This window comes from Halichoerus grypus, chromosome 12 (assembly GCF_964656455.1).
Source record: "Halichoerus grypus chromosome 12, mHalGry1.hap1.1, whole genome shotgun sequence".
NCBI classification, from domain to species: Eukaryota; Metazoa; Chordata; class Mammalia; order Carnivora; family Phocidae; genus Halichoerus; species Halichoerus grypus.
The window spans coordinates 41,682,019-41,705,144 of NC_135723.1; the positions used below are offsets into that span (position 1 = coordinate 41,682,019).

Sequence of the window (23,126 nt, forward strand, 5' to 3'; positions counted from 1 at the left end):
AGCACTGATATATGTTACAAACAGATGAATCTTGAAAACATACTAAGTGAAAGAAGTCAGTCACAAAAGATCACATATAATTCCATTTCTTTGAAATGTCCAGAATAGGCAAATCTGTAGACAGAAGGTAGATCAGCAGTTTCTTGGGGTTAGGGGGTGGTTGTGGTGGTGGAGGGATTGGGCCATGATAGGTAAAAGGTACAGGGTTTCTTTGGGGTGATGAATGTGTTCTAAAATTGATTATAATGATAGTATACAACTCTGAATATACCTAATAGCAACTGAATTGTACAGTTGAAACAGGTGAATCATATATGTGAATTATATCCTGATAAAATTATTACCAAATCAGGGAACACATGGGGGGCTGCACACATTCAAGCTACACTCGTTGAAGCTAAAGTGTTGGTGGGATATCCAGGTGCAGACGTTGAGCAGCTCAGAAGTGAGGTTGGGCCTGGAGATATGGCACCATAAATAATTAGTAGAAAGGATTCACTTGATGGAAAGCAAGATATCCTATTCATTTAGTCCAATTTATTAAACATCGTAATTCAAGGGAATGTTTTAACCAGGACACCTTTAACATTTTAATAGCACAGAATTGTCGGAGGTTAACACAACTGAGGACGGACTCCTTCTCTGGCTTCAAGACAACACTGTTGAGACTGGCTGATGTTCCTCCTAAACCTAAATCTCAACTATAATGGTCTTTACTTTGTATGTTTTACCGTAAGTGGCTATGGCAATGTTCCTTAAGTAATTTGTAGAATGTTTTGGGATAAAAGTTGAAATTGAGGATATTATCTATTTCAAATTTTGTACACCCAACATGGGGCTTGAACTTACAACCCCAAGATCAAGAGTCACATGCTCTATCAACTGAACCAGCCAGGTGTCCATAAAATATTTTTGTTATAATTTACAATCTAAATGGATTTAGAATTAGTTTATTTCCTAACTGAAGAGAATGAGTTAAGTCATAAAACTCGACTGGCCATTAAGTCACCAGTTATTCTGCTTTACTCTCTATCCTACACTTGTCACATCCCTACCTGCCCATCCCCAGCGTTACTTAGTGGTATGAAGTACAAGTACAGGAATTTCATACTAAGAATGACAGTTAAAAGGAAGAAAAAAAGGGTGCCTGGGTGGCTCAGTGGTTAAGCGACTGCCTTCAGCTCAGGTCATGATCCTGGAGTCCCGGGATCGAGTCTCCCTGCTCAGCAGGGAGTCTGCTTCTCCCTCTGCCCCTCACCCCTCTCATGCTCTTTTTCTCATTCTCTCTCTCTCAAATAAATAAATGAAATCTTTAAAAAAGAAAAAAAATCAAATGATTTCATCAACTGTTCTAATGATTAGATATCCCTTATTTGGCATTAGTAAATGTGGTTTCAAAATCCTGAGAAAGAGGTCCTGTGATGATTAATTTTATATGTCAACTTGACTGAGCTAAGGGAAGCCCAGATATCCAGTAAAACATTATTTCTGGGTGTGTCTGTGAGGGAATTTCCAGAAGAGATTCGTGTCTGAATCAGTAGGCCCCTACCAAATAGGTGGGTATCATCCAATATGTTGAAAGCCCAAACAGAACAAAAAGGTGGAGGAATTTGCTCTCTTCCAGATCTGGGAGGTCCACCTCCTCCAGTTGTCAGACATTGGAGCTCCTGGTTCTTGGGCCTTCAGACTCTGGGATTTACACCAGTGGCCTCCCAGTCTTCAGGTCTTCAACCTTGGACTACAAGTTACATCAGCTCCCCTGATTCTCAGACCTTGAGACTCGAACTGTATTATCCCACCGATTTTCCTGGCTCTCTGGCTTAGAGATGAGTGATCCTGGGGACTCCTTGGCTTCCATAACCACATAAGCCAATTCCTGTAACAAAATCTTACATATAGTTCTGCTATATATGGTTCTTTTGGTTCTGATTCTCTGGAGAATTCTAATATAGGTACTCACAAATTATAAAAGATAAAGGATTCTGTTTGCTTTTTTAATAAAATCACTTTTTTCAGAGTGTCAAGGAAATAATTAACATAATGTAGCTTATGAGGTAGCAAGTAAATTCTTTACACATGTGGCCCTGGATTTCATTTGGTAGGTCTAAGTTCTGACCTTACAGCTCTGAAGATTCCAAGTTTGAGTTTGAATACATGACTAAAAGAATAAGAATGAAATGATCAACAGTATGTCCCATTTCAGCCTTTATTAATAAAACAGAAAACTAAACTCAAGGCAACAACTGCTTTGTTCTTGCTTCTGATCTGACCATATACAGAAGTGTTCTTTATAAGCACTTAACTTTCAGTATACAGACAGGTTCCATCAAAAGTGGGATATTGCAATATCTAATAAGGTTAGGTAAATGAAATTAAAAGGAGAACAAATTAAATATGAAAAATCAGAAATCTCCCCCTCAAATATCAGGGGCTTCCTATGACAGTCTTCAATGTGTTCATCAAGATCAATCATATTGCACAACCCCCAAAGGAAAAAACTGAGGGAACTCATGGGTAATTTTCACAGCTTCATTGTATAGTCCAAGATCTGAAAAAAAAAAACATTTTAGCAAACATTTAATCTACAATGGAAAGATGTAACATCACTTATTATCTAAAAGATTTCCACCTCTTTCTCTTTTCTTTCCCTTTTAGAGATCAACTTATTTTCACAACCTGTCTTCTAAAACAGGGATCATCATAGCTATTTACCTGTGGCTCTAAAAAATAAAAGACATGGGGTATAGGCAACTATTCATTTTGATATCCATTGTACAGGCAGTTCTTGCTTGGTTTTAGGTGTTATGCATTATTTGATGCTTTTGATGCATAAGTTTAAAAAACTATTAATATTTTTGTTTGCCATATGTTTTAAGTTTCTCTTCCCACAAATACTAATCTTTACTGAGTTTCCTACATATACAAGCATTACTTAAAAGCGGGCCAAAATGTTCTCCCATTTTCCTTTGGGATCAGAAAATTTTATAGAAATTGAAAGATGGCAGGACTGAGACTCAAGACCAAGACATCTCAAGTTAAGAAGAAGAAAATCATTTTCCTCCTAATTACATGAAACTACTTAATACTAGAATGTTTTATTTACCAAAAGGATGGTTATCTTCTTTAAACTGGACATATGATGCACACATAATGGTTGCCTTGGCCGTTACTCTTCCAACTACTTCCACGATTCCAGAGATTTCTTCATCAAGCTAACACAAAGAACAAATTGTCAACTTGGTGTTGTCATATTTCTAGTTGATAACTTGGAAAATGTTTAAGTTGAAGACAAAATCACTTAAAGATAATGAGAATGTCCAGCATTTCTATAAGGACCCACTGAAAGGAGTCTTCTATTTTCTGTATCTTGTGCAGTATATTCTGTATATATTAACCAAACAGCACATGGATTTGTCTTCAAAAGGAATGAGATCTTGCCATTTGCAACAACGTGGATGGAACTGGAGGGTATTATGCTGAGCGAAATAAGTCAGACAGAGAAAGACATGTATGACCTCACTGATATGAGGAATTCTTAATCTCAGGAAACAAACTGAGGGTTGCTGGAATGGGGGGTGGGGTGGGAGGGATGGGGTGACTGGGTGATAGACACTGGGGAGGGTATGTGCTCTGGTAAGTGCTGTGAATTGTGCAAGACTGTTGAATCTCAGATCTGTACCTCTGAAACAAATAATGCAATATATGTTAAAAAAAAAAAAAGAAGAAGAACGTAGCAGGAGGGGAAGAATGAAGGGGGGAAATCGGAGGGGTAGACGAACCATGAGAGACGATGGACTTTGAAAAACAAACTGAGGGTTCTAGAGGGGAGGGGGGTGGGAGGATGGGTTAGCCTGGTGATGGGTATTGAGGAGGGCACGTTCTGCATGGAGCACTGGGTGTTATACACAAACAATGAATCATGGAACACTACATCTAAAACTAATGATGTAATGTATGGGGATTAACATAACAATAAAAAAAACCAAGAAAAATTTTTTGAGTACAATAAATGTAAAATATGAAAACAAGTGATAACTAAAAGTACATGTAAATAAAAACAGAAAATAGAATTTTAAAAATGTAAAACTCTTGAGGAAAGAAAAAAATGACTTAAAAGATTTTTTTTTTTTATGTGATTTTATGGTCTTTCATACGAATAGAAATTGTTACCCAGTTAAAGGATGTATTACATATTCATGGAGCCCAAAGAATGTAGAAATGTAAAGGGATATATAATGTAAGAAAGAGGACAAAAGTTTAATTTTAGAGCAGGGAAGTTTTATAAGCCGGTCCTTTATACATCCACTCCAAGAATCAGAAACATCAACAAGATGAATTAATTACAAGAGACACAGAATTAATACTTAAACATACGGGCTCCATCAACTCAATGGTTCCATTTTTGCCTTCTCCATCTGAAAGAATAAACATTTTTCCAGTGGGATGAATCTAAAAAAGAAACACAAGAGTAAAAAAAACCAATCACATAAAACAAACTTTAAAATCTCATTAAAATAAAAATATTGTAAGTTTGACTGAAGATGAGCAGATTGACCCAAACATACTTAGTCAATGCACACAAAGCAATTGTTTTTGAACAATTTTGTTCAAATTATAATCTTGTTACCGTATCTGGTCAAATGACAGTTAAATTTGAATTTCAGATAAATAGTACTTTTTGATACAAATATGTCCTATATTTTCATTTGCTAAATCTGGCAACCCTGCCCTAACAACAAATTAAAGGGGGTCCATACTGTCTAAAAGTGAGATCTACTAGCACTCATGATATAAATAGTATGTATTCCACCAGAGGGTATGTTTTAAAAATTAAGCTTGATGGGGACACCTGGTTGGCTCAGTCCTGGCGCGTGCCACTCTTGACCTCAGGGTTTTGAGTTTGAGCCCTACCTTGGGGGTAGAGATTACTTTAAAAAAAAAAAAAAAGCATGATGAAGTAAACAGAACTGGTTGTCAGAAGATTTGAGTTCTACTACTGTTAGCTGTAAATAGTGCACTCAGATCTGGTTTGAAGGCCAGCTTTGCTATTTGCTGTCGCCTTGAGCAGTTAACCATACACCACTCCTACCCAGTTTCCCTACCCCGAAGTCAAATAACACCTATTTAACGAAGAGGATGTGTGGCTGAAATGAACTACTAAGGCTTTATAGTTTTTTTGTTTTTTTCTCCCCTCAGCTTTCCCGGTTCACTGACTCCGAAACTTTGGGCCTGCTTCTCATCAGGAGAGTGAAGATGCTGCACTCTGACACTGGCATGAGAACACAGACTGCTATAGGATCTGAAAGGGACAATCGAAGAATGTTTATGGCGAAGTGACTCTAACGAGAATACGAAGTTTGAGAACAGCCAAAATTGCATGAGAAGGAAACTAGAAAAACAGTAGTTGTCAAGTCTGGCTAAACTAAAAAATCAGGAGGTAGATATGTGAATCAGGTCTATAATTTTCTTTTTGTAAATACAAAAAGGAGCCAGAGTGGAGGACGCTAGAATTTAGAACGGAGCGCATTCGAAAACGTCACGATTCCGCGCCATAAAAGTGGCGCCAAAATGGGGCTGCAGCGGCTAAAAAGTGTGCAGAACGTCCCCTTGTGTAAAACGAAGCAACTGGGAGCGCAGTGATGCTCTAAGGCCTGTCCTCCTCCACCCTCCCTTACCACCCTGAGGCTGCCACCCTGGCGGTCACGGGGTCCCTCCCCCCCCGTCTCGCCGGCTACAAAGCAGGGAGTCCAGGGCAGCGACGGCGCGCACCTTTTCCAGCCTCCCTACGAAGCAGACCGGCCGGTCGATGAACTGAGCTAGCATGCTGGCGTTGACGCGCGACCTGGGCAACTCCATGACATCCACCATGCTTGCGGTGCGAGACCTGCGGCCGGCAGGAAACAGCCTACTGAAATTCTGCGCCCCGCGGCGTCTATGGGGCAGAAGATGCCGGCACCAATCAGCGGAGACCAGCTCTCTCACTCCACCAATAAAACGCGCGGAAATCGCGATCGAAATCGCGCAGTCCCCGAAATGGACAGCGCAGGGAGGACTGCTTCCGGAAGTGGGGATCGGCTGCTTAGTGACGCGCGGCGTCGCGGAAGTTGCCAGTGTCCTCCGCAGAGTGGGAAGTGGAGGCGGGGCTTGGGCGGGGCGGGCAGGCGGCTGCCTCCCGCGATCTTGGGCCTCCCCGCCCGACTTGATCCCGGAAGCAGGCTGTTGGGCTGCTGTGCGGTAGCGGCGAGGGACTGCGGCGCTAGCCTCAGGTACCTCTTCTCGCGGGAGGCGCCTCAATCTTACTGTTTCCCTTTCTCCCCATTGACGGATGCGGAAGAAAGAGGCGGGACTCGGTTCTTGCCCTGCCGCGGCGTTTTCGGTGCTGCGCACCAGCTGTTCAAGTTTCCCCACCTCCCCGCTTCCCGGTTCTGCGTGGGAAGCGCGGGATTCTTGCTGCAGTGGAGGGATCGGGTGTTTTTGACACCCACCCTCCTGGAGATGGGAAGTGGGATCGCCAGTGATCTTTCATTACCTTTGCCAGGCTCCTGCTGCTCGGTGGCAGAGGGTCGGTGATTTAACCGCTCAAGCTGCGTCACTTACCATTCTGTTTGACACCTGTTAGAAGAAGGGTTGAACTGATTATCTACGACCCTTTCTAGCCCTCACAACCTGGCCACATTAAGGATATGAGAATTTTTTCACCTCCTTCGTGTTAGCAACGAATTGAAGCTTTTGGGAATGGGGAGGGGGGGACGGGGAGGATCACTGAGCTAGGTGAGCAGACGAATTTAAATAGCTGTTAGGTCCTGAGCAGGTGCGCTTCTCCCTGAGACATACTTTCCCTATCAAAAAACGAAGGGGTTAGATGACACGAATGTTTTGTAAGATCCCAGCAAAGTTTTACCCATGTGATTCACGGACTCGTCTTAACTTCCTGGTAACTTTCCCCTATTGCTCCCCACACCCCACGACAACGGAGGCATAGAAGATCACCTGTTTCAAGGAAATGGGGGGGGGGGCGGTGGATGCTTGAAAAAAGTCGCTGGCTCATGTGGTTGTTGATTTGGGGACTTTATCTGCTGGGATTGGTACTACCTTACCAGGGATATTATAGAATGAGCTCTCATAAAAATACCTGCCAACTGCTGCGGAAATTGGAAAGATAACTTTTTATTTGGAAACTGAATCCGTGAATTTGCCTAAAGCCGCGGAGTTGTCACTATTCAAATTCGGGTACTAGCCAGAGTCTCCCAATTTTATCTCCTAGTTGCCTTAAGCAAAGAGGATCCTTTATGAGACTTCAGGCTGCAATTTAAGATAGAAATCTGAGGTACCATAATTAAATGATTGCCTCCTTCAGTGTTTATTTAGCTGAATATATTTGTCTTTTAATTTCGTTGTCACGAAAACAAATTTAAAGGAATTTCATTAGCAGATGCAGGGTGCATGTCGTTTGTTGTATACAAGAATGGTTGTACTGGTGCAAGTCAATAAAGTCTGTATTTTTGCGCAAAGCCTTGACGTCTTTTGCACTTCAGGGTTGCTTAGGAAAACAAGTTGATGTGCGTTATCAAGGGTAGGGCGCATGAATACCTTTAACAGCAGCCCTTAACGTATCAGATGCTAATATCATTATTTTATACTTAAAAGACCACTTTTACATACCAGTGCCTTTAAAAAAAACGAACAAGATAATTTAAAACAGCTTTTTGGATATTTTTTGAGTCATTTAAAATGTATTATGTAATACATAATCAACAGAGAAAAGTATATATAGCTAATATGTATCATCATTTCCAGAGAAATTAAATGAACTCACGTGGGCCTCACATTCAGTTTAAGAAATGGAATTTAGCCAGTTAGTAGTTTGTACTTCCTCAGTTAAATCCTCCTCGCTGGAGGAGCCACAAATAAACACTATCTTGAAATTTTTGTTAAGCACCCTAAGCTTTTCTATATAGTTTTACCACACATGTAGGTATTCTTAAATGGTATGTTTAATTTTGCTAGTTTTTGACCTTTATATAAACGTAATCATACCATATATATCCTCTGACTTGTTTCTTTTGCTTGTTTTTGAAATTAATCCATGTTGGCATCTGTGGGTGGAGTTCATTCTTTTCACTCAGCTGTTTTGCTGTGTTATTGACTGACATTTTGACTGTTTACAGTTCTTTTCTATTGCATACAGGGCTGCTGTGAATGTTCTTGTACCTGTTAGTTGGCGCCCTTGTGCAAAGGTATATCAGTAGAATGGCTGGAACATAGGGTGTGCATCTTCTGCTTTACTAGTGAAACCAATACAGTTGACCTTTGAACAACAGGTTTGGACTGCATGGGTCCACTTCTATGCAGATTTTTAAAAAAAATATAGTACAGTACTGTAAATGTATTTTCTCATGACTTTCTTCATATTGTCTTTTTTCTGGCTTATATATTGTAAGAATACAGCATATAGTATGTATAACATACAAAATATGCATCAATCGATTGTTTATGGCTTCTGGTAAGACTTCCTGTTAATAGTAGATTATTAGTAGTTAAGTTTTGGGGGGAGTGAAGAATTATATTCGGATTTTCGACCATGGGAGGTGGGCAGGGTGCACACCCCAACTCCCACGTTGTTCAAAGGTCAACAGTACTGTACTCGAAGTAGTTGTACTACTTCTTTTCAGAGGTATAGGAGAATTTCAGTTGATCCACGTTTTTGGCAACTTATTAAAGTTTTTTTAATCCCTAATCTGATGGATGTAAAATGGTTTCATGTTGTCCTAATTTGCTTTCCCTGATTACTGAAAGATAGAACAACTTTTCAAATATTTATTGCCTGGTTGTGTTTGTCATTTTTTGTTTTGTTTTGTTTTTTCTGTCTTTTTTCCTTTCTTTCATTGGAAGGAGCTCTTTTAATATGTTTAAAGTGTTTTTCCCTTTTGTGTAATATAGTTGAAAAGGTCACTTAAAAAATCTCCCATAAGAATCTTTTCTTAAGGGGAACCTTCTACACTGTTGGTGGGAATGCAAGCTGGTGCAGCCACTCTGGAAAACAGTATGGAAGTTCCTCAAAAAGTTGAAAATAGAGCTACCCTATGACCCAGCAAATGCACTACTGGGTATTTACCCCAAAGATACAAATGTAGTGATCCGAAGGGGCACATGCACCCCAATGTTTATAACAGCAATGTCCACAATAGCCAAACTATGGAAAGAGCCAAGATGTCCATCAACAGATGAATGGATAAAGAAGATGTGGTGTAGATATACAATGGAATATTATGCAGCCATCAAAAAATGAAATCTTGCCGTTTGCAACGACGTGGATGGAACTAGATGGTATTATGCTAAGTGAAATAAGTCAATCAGAGAAATACAATTATCATACGATCTCACTGATATGAGGATTTTGAGAAACAAGACAGAGGATCATAGGGGAAGGGAGGGAAAAATGAAACAAGATGAAACCAGAGAGGGAGACAAACCATAAGAGACTCTTAATCTCAGGAAACAAAGTGAGGTTTGCTGAAGTGGACGGGGGTGGGACGGCTGGGGTGGCTGGGTGATGGACATTGGGGAGGGTATGTGCTATGGTGAGCACTGTGAATTTTTTAAGACTGATGAATCACAGACCTGTACCCCTGAAACAAATAATACATTATATGTTAATAAAAAATTTTTTTTTAATTTAAAAAAAGAATCTTTTCTTAAAACAAGCTCTTAAAAACATTATATATTTAAAATAATAGTTTTGCCTTTCATATTTAAAAATACTCCATCATTTAGAATTTAGTTTATATGCATGTTGTCAGGTAGGTATCCAATTTCTTTTGTTTTGTTTTCATTTTAGTTGTCCCAGCATCATTTATTGACTGCATCACCATTTGCAAGCAACTGTCCTCATTACCTAGGTTTTTGTATATGTGTGAGTCTGTTCCTGGGCTCCAGGTCTGTTCCATTGGTCTATTTGTCTGTCCCTGCACAAGGACCACTCTCCGGTACTGTGGCCTTATGATAATTTTTGATGTCTGGGGGGCAAGTTTTTCTCTCTTGCTTTGTTCCTCAGGAATGACTTTGTTATTCTTGCCCCTTTGTGACTGTCTATAAATTTAGCTTGACGAGTTCCATGAAAAACCTTGTTGAGACTTGATCACAACTGCATTGAACCTTTGGATTGATTTCAGCAGTAACATCTGAACAGCTACACTTACTCTTCTTGACCTATTTTATCTTATTAACATCCTTCCGAAAAGTTTCATAATTTTCTGTACAAAAGTCAAAAGTTTTGACTTTTAGATTAGATTTATTCCTAGCTACCTTGTTGTTGTTGCTAGTATAAACGGTATCTTTTTTAAGTTAAAGATTTTTAACTGATTGTTACTGGTACACAGAAGTGCCTTTGACCTTTTTTCTGACCATCCTGCTAAACTTATGTCTAGTCATTTTCTATAGGATTCTTTTAGGTTTTCTAGTCATATGTGAATAATTATAGATTTGTTTCTTAACCATTCTTACATATTTAATATTATCATTATCATTATTATTATTATTTTGTCTTTTGCCCAGTTTAGAGCTTCTAGTACCATTTGAATAGCAATAGTGTTTCAGTTAAGATGGCATTTGACTGCATAAGTAAAAGTATCTTAAATACATAAAGTCTTAGTTTCACATGTTAAAGAAGTCCAGAGGCATGCAACTTGGCATGCAGCTGTGTAGTGTCTCTAAGACATCAGGGACCCAGGTTCCTTCTCTCTTTCTCTTCTTTGCTTCTCAGTATCTGGCTCCATCCTTAAGGTCACCTCATAGGATAGGTGCTGAGCACTGGCCATCTAGTCTCCATTCCAGGCATCTGAGAAGTGGACAGCAAAAGGGACTCATTTCTCTTTAAGGAGCCTTCCTGGAAGTCCCTCACAACTTGAAATCCTGCTTATTAGGTTAAAGACTTTCCCTACTGTTCCTACTTTGATAAGAGTTTTAATTGAGTGGTTATGGATATTTGATCAAAGGCATGTTTTTGCTGTAATTGATATGATTGAAATGAATATATTTTCTAGTGTTGACCCACACTTGCATTCCTGGAAGAAACACAAATTGATTATATCATCTTTTATTATGTATTCCTGGATTTGGCTTGCTGTTGTTTTGTTTAGGATTTTTGCATCCATGTTCATGAGTGAGATTAGCTTGTAATTTTTCTTTCTTACATAGTCCTTGTCAGATTCTGGTATTAATAGGAATATACTGGTCTCATGAAATGAGTTGTGGAGTTTCCTCTATTCTCCAGGGTTTTGTGTGAAGCTGGAATTATCTGTTCATTGACGGAATTCATGTGTAAAACACTCTGGGTCTGTACTTACTGCTTTAGGCATATCCCACAAGTTTTTGTAAGTAGATGGTCGTCATCAAGTTCTAAATATTTTCTAGTTTCCAACATATTTCTTTTTTGACTCATGGGTTGCTTTTGTTTCCAACTGTAGAGGTTTTATTTATTACATTTTATTGTGTTATTAATTCTAACATAATTGCATTATAATCAGATGGTGTGTTCTATCTGATACTAATTCTTTGAACGTATGTGAGATTTGCTTTAAGGCTTACCAAGGATATGTTTTGTAAATGTTTCATGTGTACTTCGGAAAAAAAATTGTATTTTCCAGTTGTTGGATCAAGCTTGTTACTTGCATTATTCAACTATTTCGTCTACCTTTCGTCTGGTTAATGTTTCAGTAATTGAGATAATTGTGTCAGATATCTTACAGATGGTAGCATTGGCAGTTTCTCCTTGATTCTAATGACTCGTGCTATGTATTTTTAAAGTTTTTTTGTTTTTTTTTTAAGATTTTATTTATTTATTTGACAGAGAGAGACACAGTGAGAGAGGGAACACAAGCAGGGGGAGTGGGAGAGGGAGAAGCAGGCTTCCCGCCAAGCAGGGAGCCCGATGCGGGGCTCGATCCCAGGACCCTGGGATCATGACCTGAGCCGAAGGCAGACGCTCAATGACTGAGCCACCCAGGTGCCCCTATTTTTAAAGATTTGTTACAAGATAAGAATTGTGAAGTAAAATGATGACATGAAGTAGTGAGTATCTCAAATCATGCTTTTCAGCTTGATGTGGGTTTTGTCAGCTACTGCTGTAGACATGGCTTTTGGTTAGAATTGGTTTGTTGTATCTTTTTTCTATCCTGTGCTTCACTGAGGGGAGACAAGACACAGGGGCGTGGATGCTCATTCCTTTCTCTCTCTCTCTGGTGGCCTTATTGGAGAGCTGACTTGGCAGGTCTCAGCTGTAGGGCAGAACAGGCTGATAGCAGCCTGTGGGCTCCAGGGGTTCCCTTCTTCACAAGGTACTGCCTTAACCAGGAGGCGCTCATTGCGACAGGAGTGCCCAAAGGTGTGGGGCTGGATTCCTCTCTACGGGACACTGGTGTTTGGCAGAGTGCGTTGCCACTTCTCTGTTTGTTATATTTTCTCCAATAAACCTTATTTGATATTCATACTGTGTGGTGCTTATATCTGGGTCTGTGTTGGCCTGATAACTTTCAACTTTTCTGTGTCCTCCTGTTTTAGGTGCGTCCCTTGTAAACAGTGCATATAGCTGGTGGTTTAGTTTTCCTTTTGTCCATTTACATTGGTTGTGGCTGCTGATATTTTTGGATTTGTTTCTGTAGTCATTTTGTTCTGCTTTTTTTGTTGTCTGTTTTTTTTCTCCTCCCTTGCCTTCTTTTGAATTGATTTTTAAATTTTTTTCCTTAATTCCATTTTATTTCCTTTGTATTAGTTTAAATGTTGTGTGTTGTTTTTACAATTTTTGTGTGTATTTTAATATGTGTCTTAAAGTCTAAAGTTACTTTACTCTGTGTCAAGACAAGAACCTATATCTCTATTTACCTTTTTCCCATTTTTTTTTTTTTAAGATTTTATTTATTTATTTGACAGAGAGAGAGAGTACAAGCAGAGGAAGTGGCAGGGAGAGGGAGAAGCAGGCTTCCACTGAGCAGAGAGCCGGACGTGGGGCTTGATCCCAGGTCCCCAGGATCATGACCTAAGCCAGAGGCAGATGCTTAACCAACTGAGCCACCCATGCACCCCCACCTTTTCCCCAATTTTTTAAAAAACATTTATTTATTTATTTTTTAGGGAGAGGGCAAGAGCGGGGGTGGGGGGAGGGGCAGAGGGAGATGGAGAGAGAAACCCAAGCAGCCTCCGTGCTGAGCATGGAACCCCTCTTGGGGCTCAACTTCACGACCCGGAGATCATGATGATCTGAGCCGAAATCAAGAGTTGGACGCTTTTAAGGGACCTGAGCCACCCAGGTGCCCCTCCTATTTTTAGCTGTCTAGAGTTTCAGTTCTATCTTGATTTCTTATAACTCCACAAATTTGGCATTATTATTGCTTTATGCAGTTACTCTTTGCTTGGAATTATTCACATATTTATCATTTTCTTATAATTTATTTTTACATGTCAACCTTTTTTTCTGGTACTTTTTCCCCTCTTTTTGAGGTTTTTTTAAGAGAGAATCTTTGGTAATAAACTCCATTGATACGTGTTTTTCTGAATATGTTTATTTCATCCTTGGTCTCAAAAGATAGTTTTACCTCTCTGTGGAATAGAGTGCTAAACGGACAGTTACTTTCTTTCGAAACTACTTTGATATTATTTTACTCTTTGATATTATTTTACTCTATTTTTGTTGAAACTGTGATTATGTTGTAAGCTGTTGTGATTATGTTGTAAGCTGTTATGTCTTTTTATCTGCTTGATCCTCAGTTTGTCTTGGATCTTGCAGTTTTCCTGTGTAATGTATCCTGATGTGTTTTTCTCTCATTTAGTTTGCTGGCTGATACGTTGTGCTTCGTGAATCTGATAATTCTTGTTCATTGACACCGGGACATTTTCAACCATCATCCCTTTGAACACTCCCTCTCTCCTATAATATAACTCCTTCTGGAACTCCAATTAAAAGTAAGAAGGATGTTCTCATGTGCTGTTGACCTCTGTTTTGTAATTCATTGGTTTTGGTTCTTTGTGTTGAATTCTGGATAATTTCTTTCATATCTTCCAGTTTACTAATTCTTTATGCAGTTGTGACTCATTTGCTCTATCTAATTTCAATACTATTTTTTATTTATTTGTTTCTAGAAGTCTTGATTGGTTCTTTTTACAAATCTTAGTAGTTGTTATTGATATTCTTTTGTCATAGTTTCAGGTTTCCCTTTATTTTTTCAAATATTACAGAATATAAAATAAATTTGTTTGATACCCACAGTCTTTATGGGTCTCATTCTATAGGGTTTTTTTTAATTCTGTTGACTTTTCTTTGCTGTGACTTGTTTCTTCATTTGTATTGTAATTTTTGATTATGAATTCATGTTTCTTGGAAGTTTTTGGTGATTTCTTTGAGATTTAGTTTAAGGGTGTGTTTCTTCACAGAAGATTTGTGTTTCCTACTTCCCTAGGTGTTTGAGCCCCAGACTTTATCCTTGTCCCTGTGGAGCATGGATTATTAAAGCCCAGGCTTTTAGCCATTAGAAATCAGCAATGGTCACAGGAAAAACATTAGCTTTAGTACTTGCATATACTCCTGTGGATTTGTCGATTCCTGTCCTTTATGGCTTGTATAGGATTTCTTTATTCTTTTGTTGGCTTGGGCATACATTAAAAAAAGGCATATTTATATTTAAGACGTTACCACAAATACTCTTCATCCTTTCACACAATCAATCAAAAACAAATATAAGCTGGTTTAAAGTGGGCATTCACTGGATGGAATTTCAGAAGATATAAAATGTGGCAGAGAGCATAGTAATGAACTCTGGGTCAGTTGTACTTGTTGGTCAGTCCCCTTTGTGCAATTTATGGAAATTGGAGTCAGACTTTGACATATGGTTGACAGAGCTATTGCCAGTTTTTGTCTTATGTTTCTTTACGTGCATTTTGATGACAAATTGGGAAGGAGGTAAAACAGCCAGCTTTCTTGTTTCCTCGGGCATCTGAATCGTCTTCAGACAGATAGCAATACTTCTTGACTAGACGTAGCGACTTGTTAGCCACTTGCCAGTGCTAGTGCTGGTTTTACATAGGACTCCGCACCAGGCTTTGACCCACTAGCATGGGAGAGGTAGTAGACGAGCAGACAGAGAGGCAGCAACAAGACTAGGTACTTCGTCGAATTTGGAGAAAGTGCCTTGTCTGGTTTTGTTTCTCTAGGGCCCAGCACCATGCCTGGCCAGTATTTGGCCTTCACAACATATCAGCTGAATGAATTAAAAAGAGAGCAGTTGAACAAATGACTGAATTTTAGCAGTTTATTTATTTAGTTAGTTTTTTAGTAGGCTCCAGGCCCATCATGGGGCTTGACCTCATGACCCTGAGATCAAGAGTCACATGCTCTATGGACTGAGCCAGCCAGGTACCCCATGGCAGTTTGCTTTTATTTAGAGAGGAAGTACAGACTTGTGATAATACTTGTAGGTTGTTTTGAAAGTCAAAGGACCCCTTCCTTTTTGTAAGGGGGCAGGGAGAGGACAGCCCTGTATGCACCAGGCAGCGAGTTCTCACCAGACAGTGAATCTGCTGCCACTTTGATCATGAACTACCCAGCCTCCGGAATTATGAAATATAAATCTGTTGTTTGTAAGTTAAAAAAGAAAAGAAATTCATATGATACATACTTGTATAGGCAATTTTGGGAGTGATTCCTTTTGGAAGCTGAATGTGGTGGCTCCTGTTGTGTGTTCAAGTGAGCAGATAGAGCAATTTGAAGACCTGCACTGAATGTTTTATTATTATTATTATTTGTTGTTGTTCATTTCAGGTTTCCCTGTGCTGTAGACAGTTGTAAAGAGGTGTGACCTTACACCATTCTCCCTTACAACAGCTTTCTCTCATAGGACTTTATTTATTTATTTATTTATTTATTTTTTTTTTAAGATTTTATTTATTTATTTGACAGAGAGAGACACAGTGAGAGAGGGAACACAAGCAGGGGGAGTGGGAGAGGGAGAAGCAGGCTTCCCGCCAAGCAGAGAGCCCGATGCGGGGCTCCATCCCAGGACTCTGGGATCATGACCTGAGCCGAAGGCAGAGGCTTAATGACTGAGCCACCCAGGCGCCCTGGGCATTTTTTAAATATGCCCCAAGATACTTGTTTTATGTGAAGAGAAGCTTTTTGATAAAGTTGTCTGGAGTCTTTTTCAGGATGTTTTTTCATTTCAGAGTAGCAATGTTGAATGCAGTTGGTAGAAATTAGTATTGTATTAGTAGGAATCTGTGCTATTTAAAGCAAAACTTAAATGGTTTTGGGGCACCTGGCTGGCTCAAGTTGGTGACTCTTGACCTTGGGGTTGTGAATTCAAGCCCCACGTTGGGGGGTAGAGTTTACTTTAAAAAAAATCATTAAGGGGCGCCTGGGTGGCTCAGTTGGTTAAGCCACTGCCTTCGGCTCAGGTCATGATCCTGGAGTCCCTGGATCGAGTCCCACATCGGGCTCCCTGCTCAGCGGGGAGCCTGCTTCGCCCTCTGAGCCTCTCCCCTCTCATGCTCTCTCTCTCTATCTCATTCTCTCTCAAAAAAAAAAAAAAAAAAAAATCATTAAAAGAAAAACCTTAAATGGTTTTTTGGCGGCAGTTATGTAGAATTATGCTTGTGGCTTTTCTCAAACATAAAAATATAGCATTGTATCATTACTTTATGAGTCAGGGTAACACTAAAACTTGACTCTAAGTTACATTCTTGGTCAACGAATGAGATCCAAATGTTGTAAATTATAAGTGGAATTTATTTGCAAGCTCTCAAAAGGCAGCAGCTTTATCTTCTAAATTTCTATATCTCCCCACACTATTTAGCATCTTTTTTTAGAAAAAAAACCTATGGTTTTCATGTGTTACTCCATTAAAAAGAAGGAATTTAAAAAAAATAAAACCTCTTGAAATTAAGATGTCTGCTGACTGGAATGCATCACATATTAGGTGATCACACCTATCTGTAGCGGAGCAGGTTACAATGAGGAATTATCTGGCCCCACATGTTAAGAGTGAAGAGCTTGAGAAACCCTGGTTTAACATGATGGAAGGTTTTACCTTCCTTTTTTTTTTCATATTTTTATATCAATTCTAGTTAGTTAACATACAATGCAATATTGGTTTCAGTAGAATTCAGTGGTTCGTCACTTACATACAACACCCAGTGCTCACCATAACAAGTGCCATCCTTGTTATAATGAGCATCAACCTACCCATGATGATACCCATTGCCCATCTAGCCCATCCCCCACCCACCTCCCTCCATCAACCCTCAGTTTGTTCTCTATAATTAAGAGTCTCTTATGGTTTGTTTCCCTTTCTCCTTTTTTTCCCCTTCCTCCCATATGTTCATCTGTTTTGTTTCTTAAATTCCCCATATAAGTGAGATCATATGGTATTTGTCTTTCTCGGACTGACTTATTTCTCTTAGTGTAATACACACTAACTCCATCCACATCATTGCAAATGGCAAGATTTCATTCTTTTTGATGGCTGAGTAATATTCGATTGTGTATACATATATACACACACACACACACATATATATAAATATATATATATAAATATGTGTGTGTATATATATATATGTATATACATATATATACATATATATATATATACCACATCTTCTTTATCCATTCATCAATCAATGGACATTTGGGCCCTTTCCATAGTTTGGCTATTGCTATGAACATCAGGGTGCATGTACCCCTTTGAATCAGTATTTTTGTATTCTTTGGGTAAATACCTAGTAGTGCAATTGCTGGATCATAGGGTAGTTCTGTTTTTTTGAGGAACCTCCATACTGTTTTCCAGAATGGCTGCAGTTTGCATTCCTACCAGCAGTGCAAGAGGATTCCCCTTTCTCCACACCCTCGCCAACACCTCTTGTTTCTTGTGTTGTTAATTTTAGCCATCCTGACAGGTATGAGATGGTATCTCATTGTGGTTTTGATTTGTATTTCCCTGATGCTGAGTGATGTTGAGCATCTTTTCATGAGTCTTTTAGCCATCTGGATGTCTTTTTGGAAAAGTGTCTATTCATGTTTTCTGCCTATTTCTTAACTAGATTATTTGTTTTTTGGGAGTTGAGTTTGTTAAGTTCTTTGTAGATTTTTGATACCAACCCTTTATCAGATATGTCTTTTGCACATATATTCTCCCATTCCATAGGCTGCCTTTTAGTTTTGTTGATTGTTTCCTTCCCTGTGCAGAAGCCTTTTATCTTGATGAAGCCCCTATAGTTAATTTTTGCTTTTGTTTCCCTTGCTTCTGGTGACATGTCTGGTAAGACGTTGCTGCGGCTGAGGTCAGAGGTTTCTGGCCGTGTTCTTCTCTAGGATTTTGATGGTTTCCTGTCTCACACTTAGGTCTTTCATCCATTTTGAGTCTATTTTTATGTATGGTATAAGAAGGTGGTCCAGTTTCATTCTTTTGCATGTTGCTGTCCAGTTTTCCCAATACCATTTTTTGAAGAGACTTTTTTCCATTGAATATTCTTTCCTGCTTTGCTGAAGATTAGTTGACCATATAGTTGTGGGTCCATTTCTGGGTTTTCTATTCTGTTCCATTGATCTATGTGTCTATTTTTTATATACCTTTTTTTTTTAAGATTTTATTTATTTCTTTATTTGAGAGAGAGTGAGAGAGCACAAGCAGGGGTAACGGCAGAGGGAGAGGAGAAGCAGGCTCCCCACTAAGCAGGGCGCCTGATGTGGGGCTTGATCCCAGGACCCTGGGATCATGACCTGAGCTGAAGGCAGACATTTAACTGACTGAGCCACCCAGGCACCCCATCTGTGTGTCTATTTTTGTGCCCGTTCCATAATGTCTTGATGACTACAGCTTTGTAATACAGCTTAAAGCCCAGAATCGTGATACATCCATCTTTCTTTTTCTTTTTCAGGGTTGCTTTAGCTATTCAGGGTCTTTTGTGGTTCCATGCAAATTTTAGGATTTGTTCTAGCTCTGAGAAAAATGCTATAGTATTTTGATAGGGATTGCATTAAATGTGTAGATTGCTTTGGGTAGTATACACATTTTAATAATGTTTGTTCTTCTAATCCATGAGCATGGAACGTTTTTCCATTTCTTTGTGCCTTCTTCAATTTCTTTGATAAGTGTTCTATAGTTTTCAGCATACAGTTCTTTTACTTGTTTGGTTAGGTTGATTCCTGGTGCAATTGTAAGTGGGATAAGTACCATGATTTAATTTTCTTTTGCTTCATTATTGGTGTATAGAAATGCAACAGGTTCTTGTACATTGATTTTATATCCTGCAACTTTGCTGAATTTATGTATTAGTTCTAGCAATTTTTTGGTGGAGTCTTTCAGGTTTTCTACATAGAGTATCATGTTGTCTGGAAATAGTGAAAGTTTGACTTCTTCCTTGCCGATTTGAATGCTTTTATTTCTTTTTGTTGTCTGATTGCTGAGGCTAAGACATCCAGTACTATGTTAAATAGTAATGGTGAGAGTGGACATCCCTGTCTTGTTCCCAACTGTAGAGGAAAAGCTCTCAGTTTTTCCCCATTGAGGATGATATTAGCTGTGGGTCTTTTGTATATGGCCTTTATGATGTTGAGGTGTGTTCCCTCTATCCCTACTTTGGTGAGGGTTTTTATCAAGCATGGATGCTATTTTGTCAAATGTTTTTCTGCATCTATTGAGAGGATCATATGGTTCTTATCCTTTCTTTTATTAATGTGGTGTATCACCCTGATTGATTTGTGAATATTGAACCACGCTTGCAGCCCAGGAATACTTCCCACTTGATCATGGTGAATAATTCTTTAACATACTGTTGGATTCGATTTGCTAGTATCTTGTTAAGAATTTTTGCATCCATTTTCATCAGGGATATTGGCCTGTAATTCTCCTTTTTAGTGGGGTCTTTGTCTGGTTTTGGAATCAAGGTAATGCTGGCCTTGTAGAAGGAGTTTGGAAGTTTTCCTTCCATTTCTATTTTTTGGAACAATTTGAGAAGAATAGGTATTAACTCTTCTTTAAATGTCTGGTAGAATTCCCCTGGGAAGCCATCTGGCCCTAGACTTTTGTTTATTGGGAGATTTTTGATTACTGATTCAATTTCTTTGCTGGTTATGAGTCTGGTTAAATTTTCTATTCTTCCTGTTTCAGCTTTGATGATTTGTATGTCACTAGGAATTTGTCCATTTCTTCCAAATTGCCCAGTGTGTTGGCATAAAATTTTTCATAATATTTTCTTATAATTGTTTGTATTTCTGTGGTGTTGGCTGTGATCTCTCCTCTTTCATTTGTGATTTTATTTATTTGAGTCCTTTCTCTTTTCTTTTTGTTAAGTCTGGCTAGGGGTTTATCAAGTCTATTGATTCTTTCAAAGAACCAGCTTTTAGTTTCGTTGATCTGTTCTAGTGAGTTTTTATTTGTTTGTTTCTGTATCATTTATTTCTGCTCTAATCTTATTTCCCTTCTTCTGCAGGCTTTAGGCTTTATTTGCTGTTACTTTCCTAGCTATGTTAGGTGTAAGGCTATGTGTGTGTATTTGAGACTTTTCTTGCTTTTTGAGGAAAGCCTGCGTTGCAATATACTTCCATATTAGGACTATCTTTGCTGCATCCCAAAGGTTTTCGACTGTCATGTTTCATTTTCATTTGCTCCCATGTACTTTTTAATTTCTTCTTTAATTTCCTGGTTAACCCATTCATTCTTTAGTAGGATGTGTTTTAACTTCCATGTATTTGTGGTCTTTGCAAATTATTTCTTCTGGCTGACTTCAAGTTTCATAGTGTTGTGGTCTGAAAATATGCGTGGTATGATCTCAGTCTTTCTGTACTTTTTGAGGGCTGATTTGTGATCCAGTGTGTGATCTGTTCTGAAGAGTGTTCTATGTGCACTCAAAAAGAATGTGTATTCTACTGCTTTAGGATGAAATCTTCTGAATGTATCTGTCAAGTCCATCTGGTCCAGTGTGTTATTCAAAGCCATTGTTTCCTTGTTGATTTTCTGCTTAGATGATCTGTCCATGGCTGTAAGTGGGGTGTTAAAGTCCCCTACTATTATTGTATTATTATCGATGTGTTTCTTTATGTTTGTCATTAATTGTTGCACATATTTGGGTGCTCCCAAGTTGGGGGCATAAATATTTATAATTGTTAGATCTTTTGGATGACATAATGCCCTCCTTCGTCTCTTGTCTTTGGTTTGAAATCTAGTTTGTCTGGTGGCGTCTGGGTGGCTCACTTGGTTAAGCGTCTGACACTTGATTTTGGCTCATGTTACGATCTCAAGGTTGTGAGATCCAGCCATACATCAGGCTCTGCACTCAGCACAGTCTGCTTAAGATTCTTTCCCTTTTGTTTGCCCCCCCGCCCCCCCGGTGTGTATGTGTGTGTTTCTCTAAATAAAAAAATAAATTAATTAATTAATTAATTAAAATCTAGTTTGTCTGATATAAGTATGGCTACTCTGGCTTTCTTTTGATGTCCATTAGCATGATAGATGGTTTTCCATCTCCTCACTTTCAATCCAGAGGTGCCTTTAGGTCTAAAATGAGTCTCTCATAGGCAGCATATAGATGGGTCTTGTTTTTTTTTTTTTAATCCATTCTGATACCCTATGTCTTTTGTTTTTTTCTTTTAAGATTTTATTTATTTATTTGACAGAGAGAGACACAGCGAGAGAGGGAACACAAGCAGGGGGAGTGGGAGAGGGAGAAGCAGGCTTCCCGCAGAGGAGGGAGCCCGATGCGGAGTTCAATTCCAGGACCCCGGGATCATGACCTGAGCTGAAGGCAGATGCTTAACGACTGAGCCACCCAGGCGCCCCTGATACCCTGTGTCTTTTGATTGGAGCATTTAGTCCATTTATATTCAGAGTGATTATTGAAAGGTATGAATTTAGTGCTGTTTTGTTACCTGGAAGGTTGGTTTTTCTGCTGGTGTTCTCTGTTCCTTTCTAGTCTTTGTTGCTTTTGGTCTTCTTTTCTCCACTCAGAGAGTCTCCTTTAATATTTCTTGCAGGGCTGGTTTAGTGGTCACAAACGCCTTAATATTTCTTGCAGGGCTGGTTTAGTGGTCACAAACGCCTTTAGTTTTTGTTTGGGAAACTATCTCTCCTATTCTGAATGACAGCCTTGCTAGATAAAGTATTCTTGGCTGGATATTTTTTCCCATTCAGCATGTTGAATATATTCTGCCACTGTCTTCTGGTCTGTCAAGTTTCTATGGACAGATCTGCTATAAACCTGATCTGTCTTACCTTGTACTTTAAGGACTCTTTCTCCTTGTTGCTTTCAGGATTCTTGTCTGTGTATTTTTTTAATTTGACTATGATATGTCTTGCTGACTGCCGGCTTTTGTTGAATTTAATGGGAGTTCTCTTTGCTTCTTAGATTTCAGTTTCTGTTTCCTTCCCCAGATTAGAGAAGTTTCAGCTATAATTTGCTCAAACCCCCTGCCCCTTTTTCTCTTTCTTCATCTTCTGGGACTCCTATGATACCAATGTTATTATGCTTTAAGGAGTCACTGAGTTCCTTAAGTGTGTATTCATGATCCAATACTTTTCTTTCCCTCTTCTTTTCAGCTTCATTTTTTCCCATAATTTTAGCTTCTGTATCACTAATTCTTTCCTCTGCTTCATCCATCTCCATTGTCATGGCATCTGTTTGGATTTGCATCTGTTATAGCATTTTTAATTTTGGCCTGACTAGATTTTAGTTCTTTTAATCTCTGCAGTAAGAGATTCTCTAGTGTCTTCTATGCTCTCTTCATGCCCAGCTAGTGTCCTTATAATTGTTGTTTTAAATCCTAGCTCAGGCATCTTATTTGTATCTGTATTGATTAAATCCCTCACTGTGACTTTTTTCCTGTTTTTTCTTTTGGGGTGAGTTCCTCCATCTTGTCATTTTGTCCGGGGGTGGGGGGGAAAGGAATCTAGATCCTAGGTATGTTTTGGTCTGCTTGTTAAAAGCAGCTAGATCCAAAAAATAATAAAAATAATAAATTTAAATAAATTTTAAAAATTAATTAAAAAGTAAAAATACATAAATTAAAATTTTTAATTAAAAATAATAATTAAAAATAAAAAGGAAGATAGATCCTATTTACCCTAGAGCTGAAGCTTTCATATTCT

General features: G+C 38.8%; 2 protein-coding genes across 3 annotated transcripts in view; one reads left to right on the forward strand and one right to left on the reverse strand.

Moving 5' to 3' along the window:
- Positions 1-2,192: 2,192 nt before the first annotated feature.
- On the reverse strand, positions 2,193-5,980 carry RPA3 (replication protein A3). The gene is made up of 4 exons (XM_036064570.2): positions 5,770-5,980; positions 4,375-4,449; positions 3,104-3,212; positions 2,193-2,548 (listed from the first exon to the last, which is right to left on the reverse strand). Exons 1-4 carry the CDS (start codon positions 5,866-5,868, stop codon positions 2,466-2,468), a joined length of 366 nt encoding a protein of 121 aa, XP_035920463.1. The 5' UTR covers positions 5,869-5,980; the 3' UTR covers positions 2,193-2,465.
- A 136-nt stretch (positions 5,981-6,116) lies between these two features.
- The window catches only part of UMAD1 (UBAP1-MVB12-associated (UMA) domain containing 1), a 211,971-nt gene continuing 194,961 nt past the window's right edge, over positions 6,117-23,126 (forward strand). The window contains exon 1 of one of the 2 annotated variants that reach the window (XM_078059298.1): positions 6,117-6,266. The gene's annotated coding sequence lies outside the window, so the exon portion shown is untranslated. The remainder of the gene's footprint in view (positions 6,267-23,126) is intronic. The other variant, XM_036064526.2, reaches the window with a different exon arrangement.

What these genes read in the sequence shown, in the direction of transcription:
- RPA3 (XM_036064570.2), bottom strand. Translation starts at nt 5,868, where the DNA reads ATGGTGGATGTCATGGAGTTGCCCAGGTCGCGCGTCAACGCCAGCATG. An exon ending in TCGTAGGGAGGCTGGAAAAG is followed by an intron (nt 4,450 to 5,769) that starts GTGCGCGCCGTC and finishes TTTCTTTTTTAG; the next exon opens with ATTCATCCCACTGGAAAAAT. An exon ending in CCATTGAGTTGATGGAGCCC is followed by an intron (nt 3,213 to 4,374) that starts GTATGTTTAAGT and finishes TCTTTGTGTTAG; the next exon opens with CTTGATGAAGAAATCTCTGG.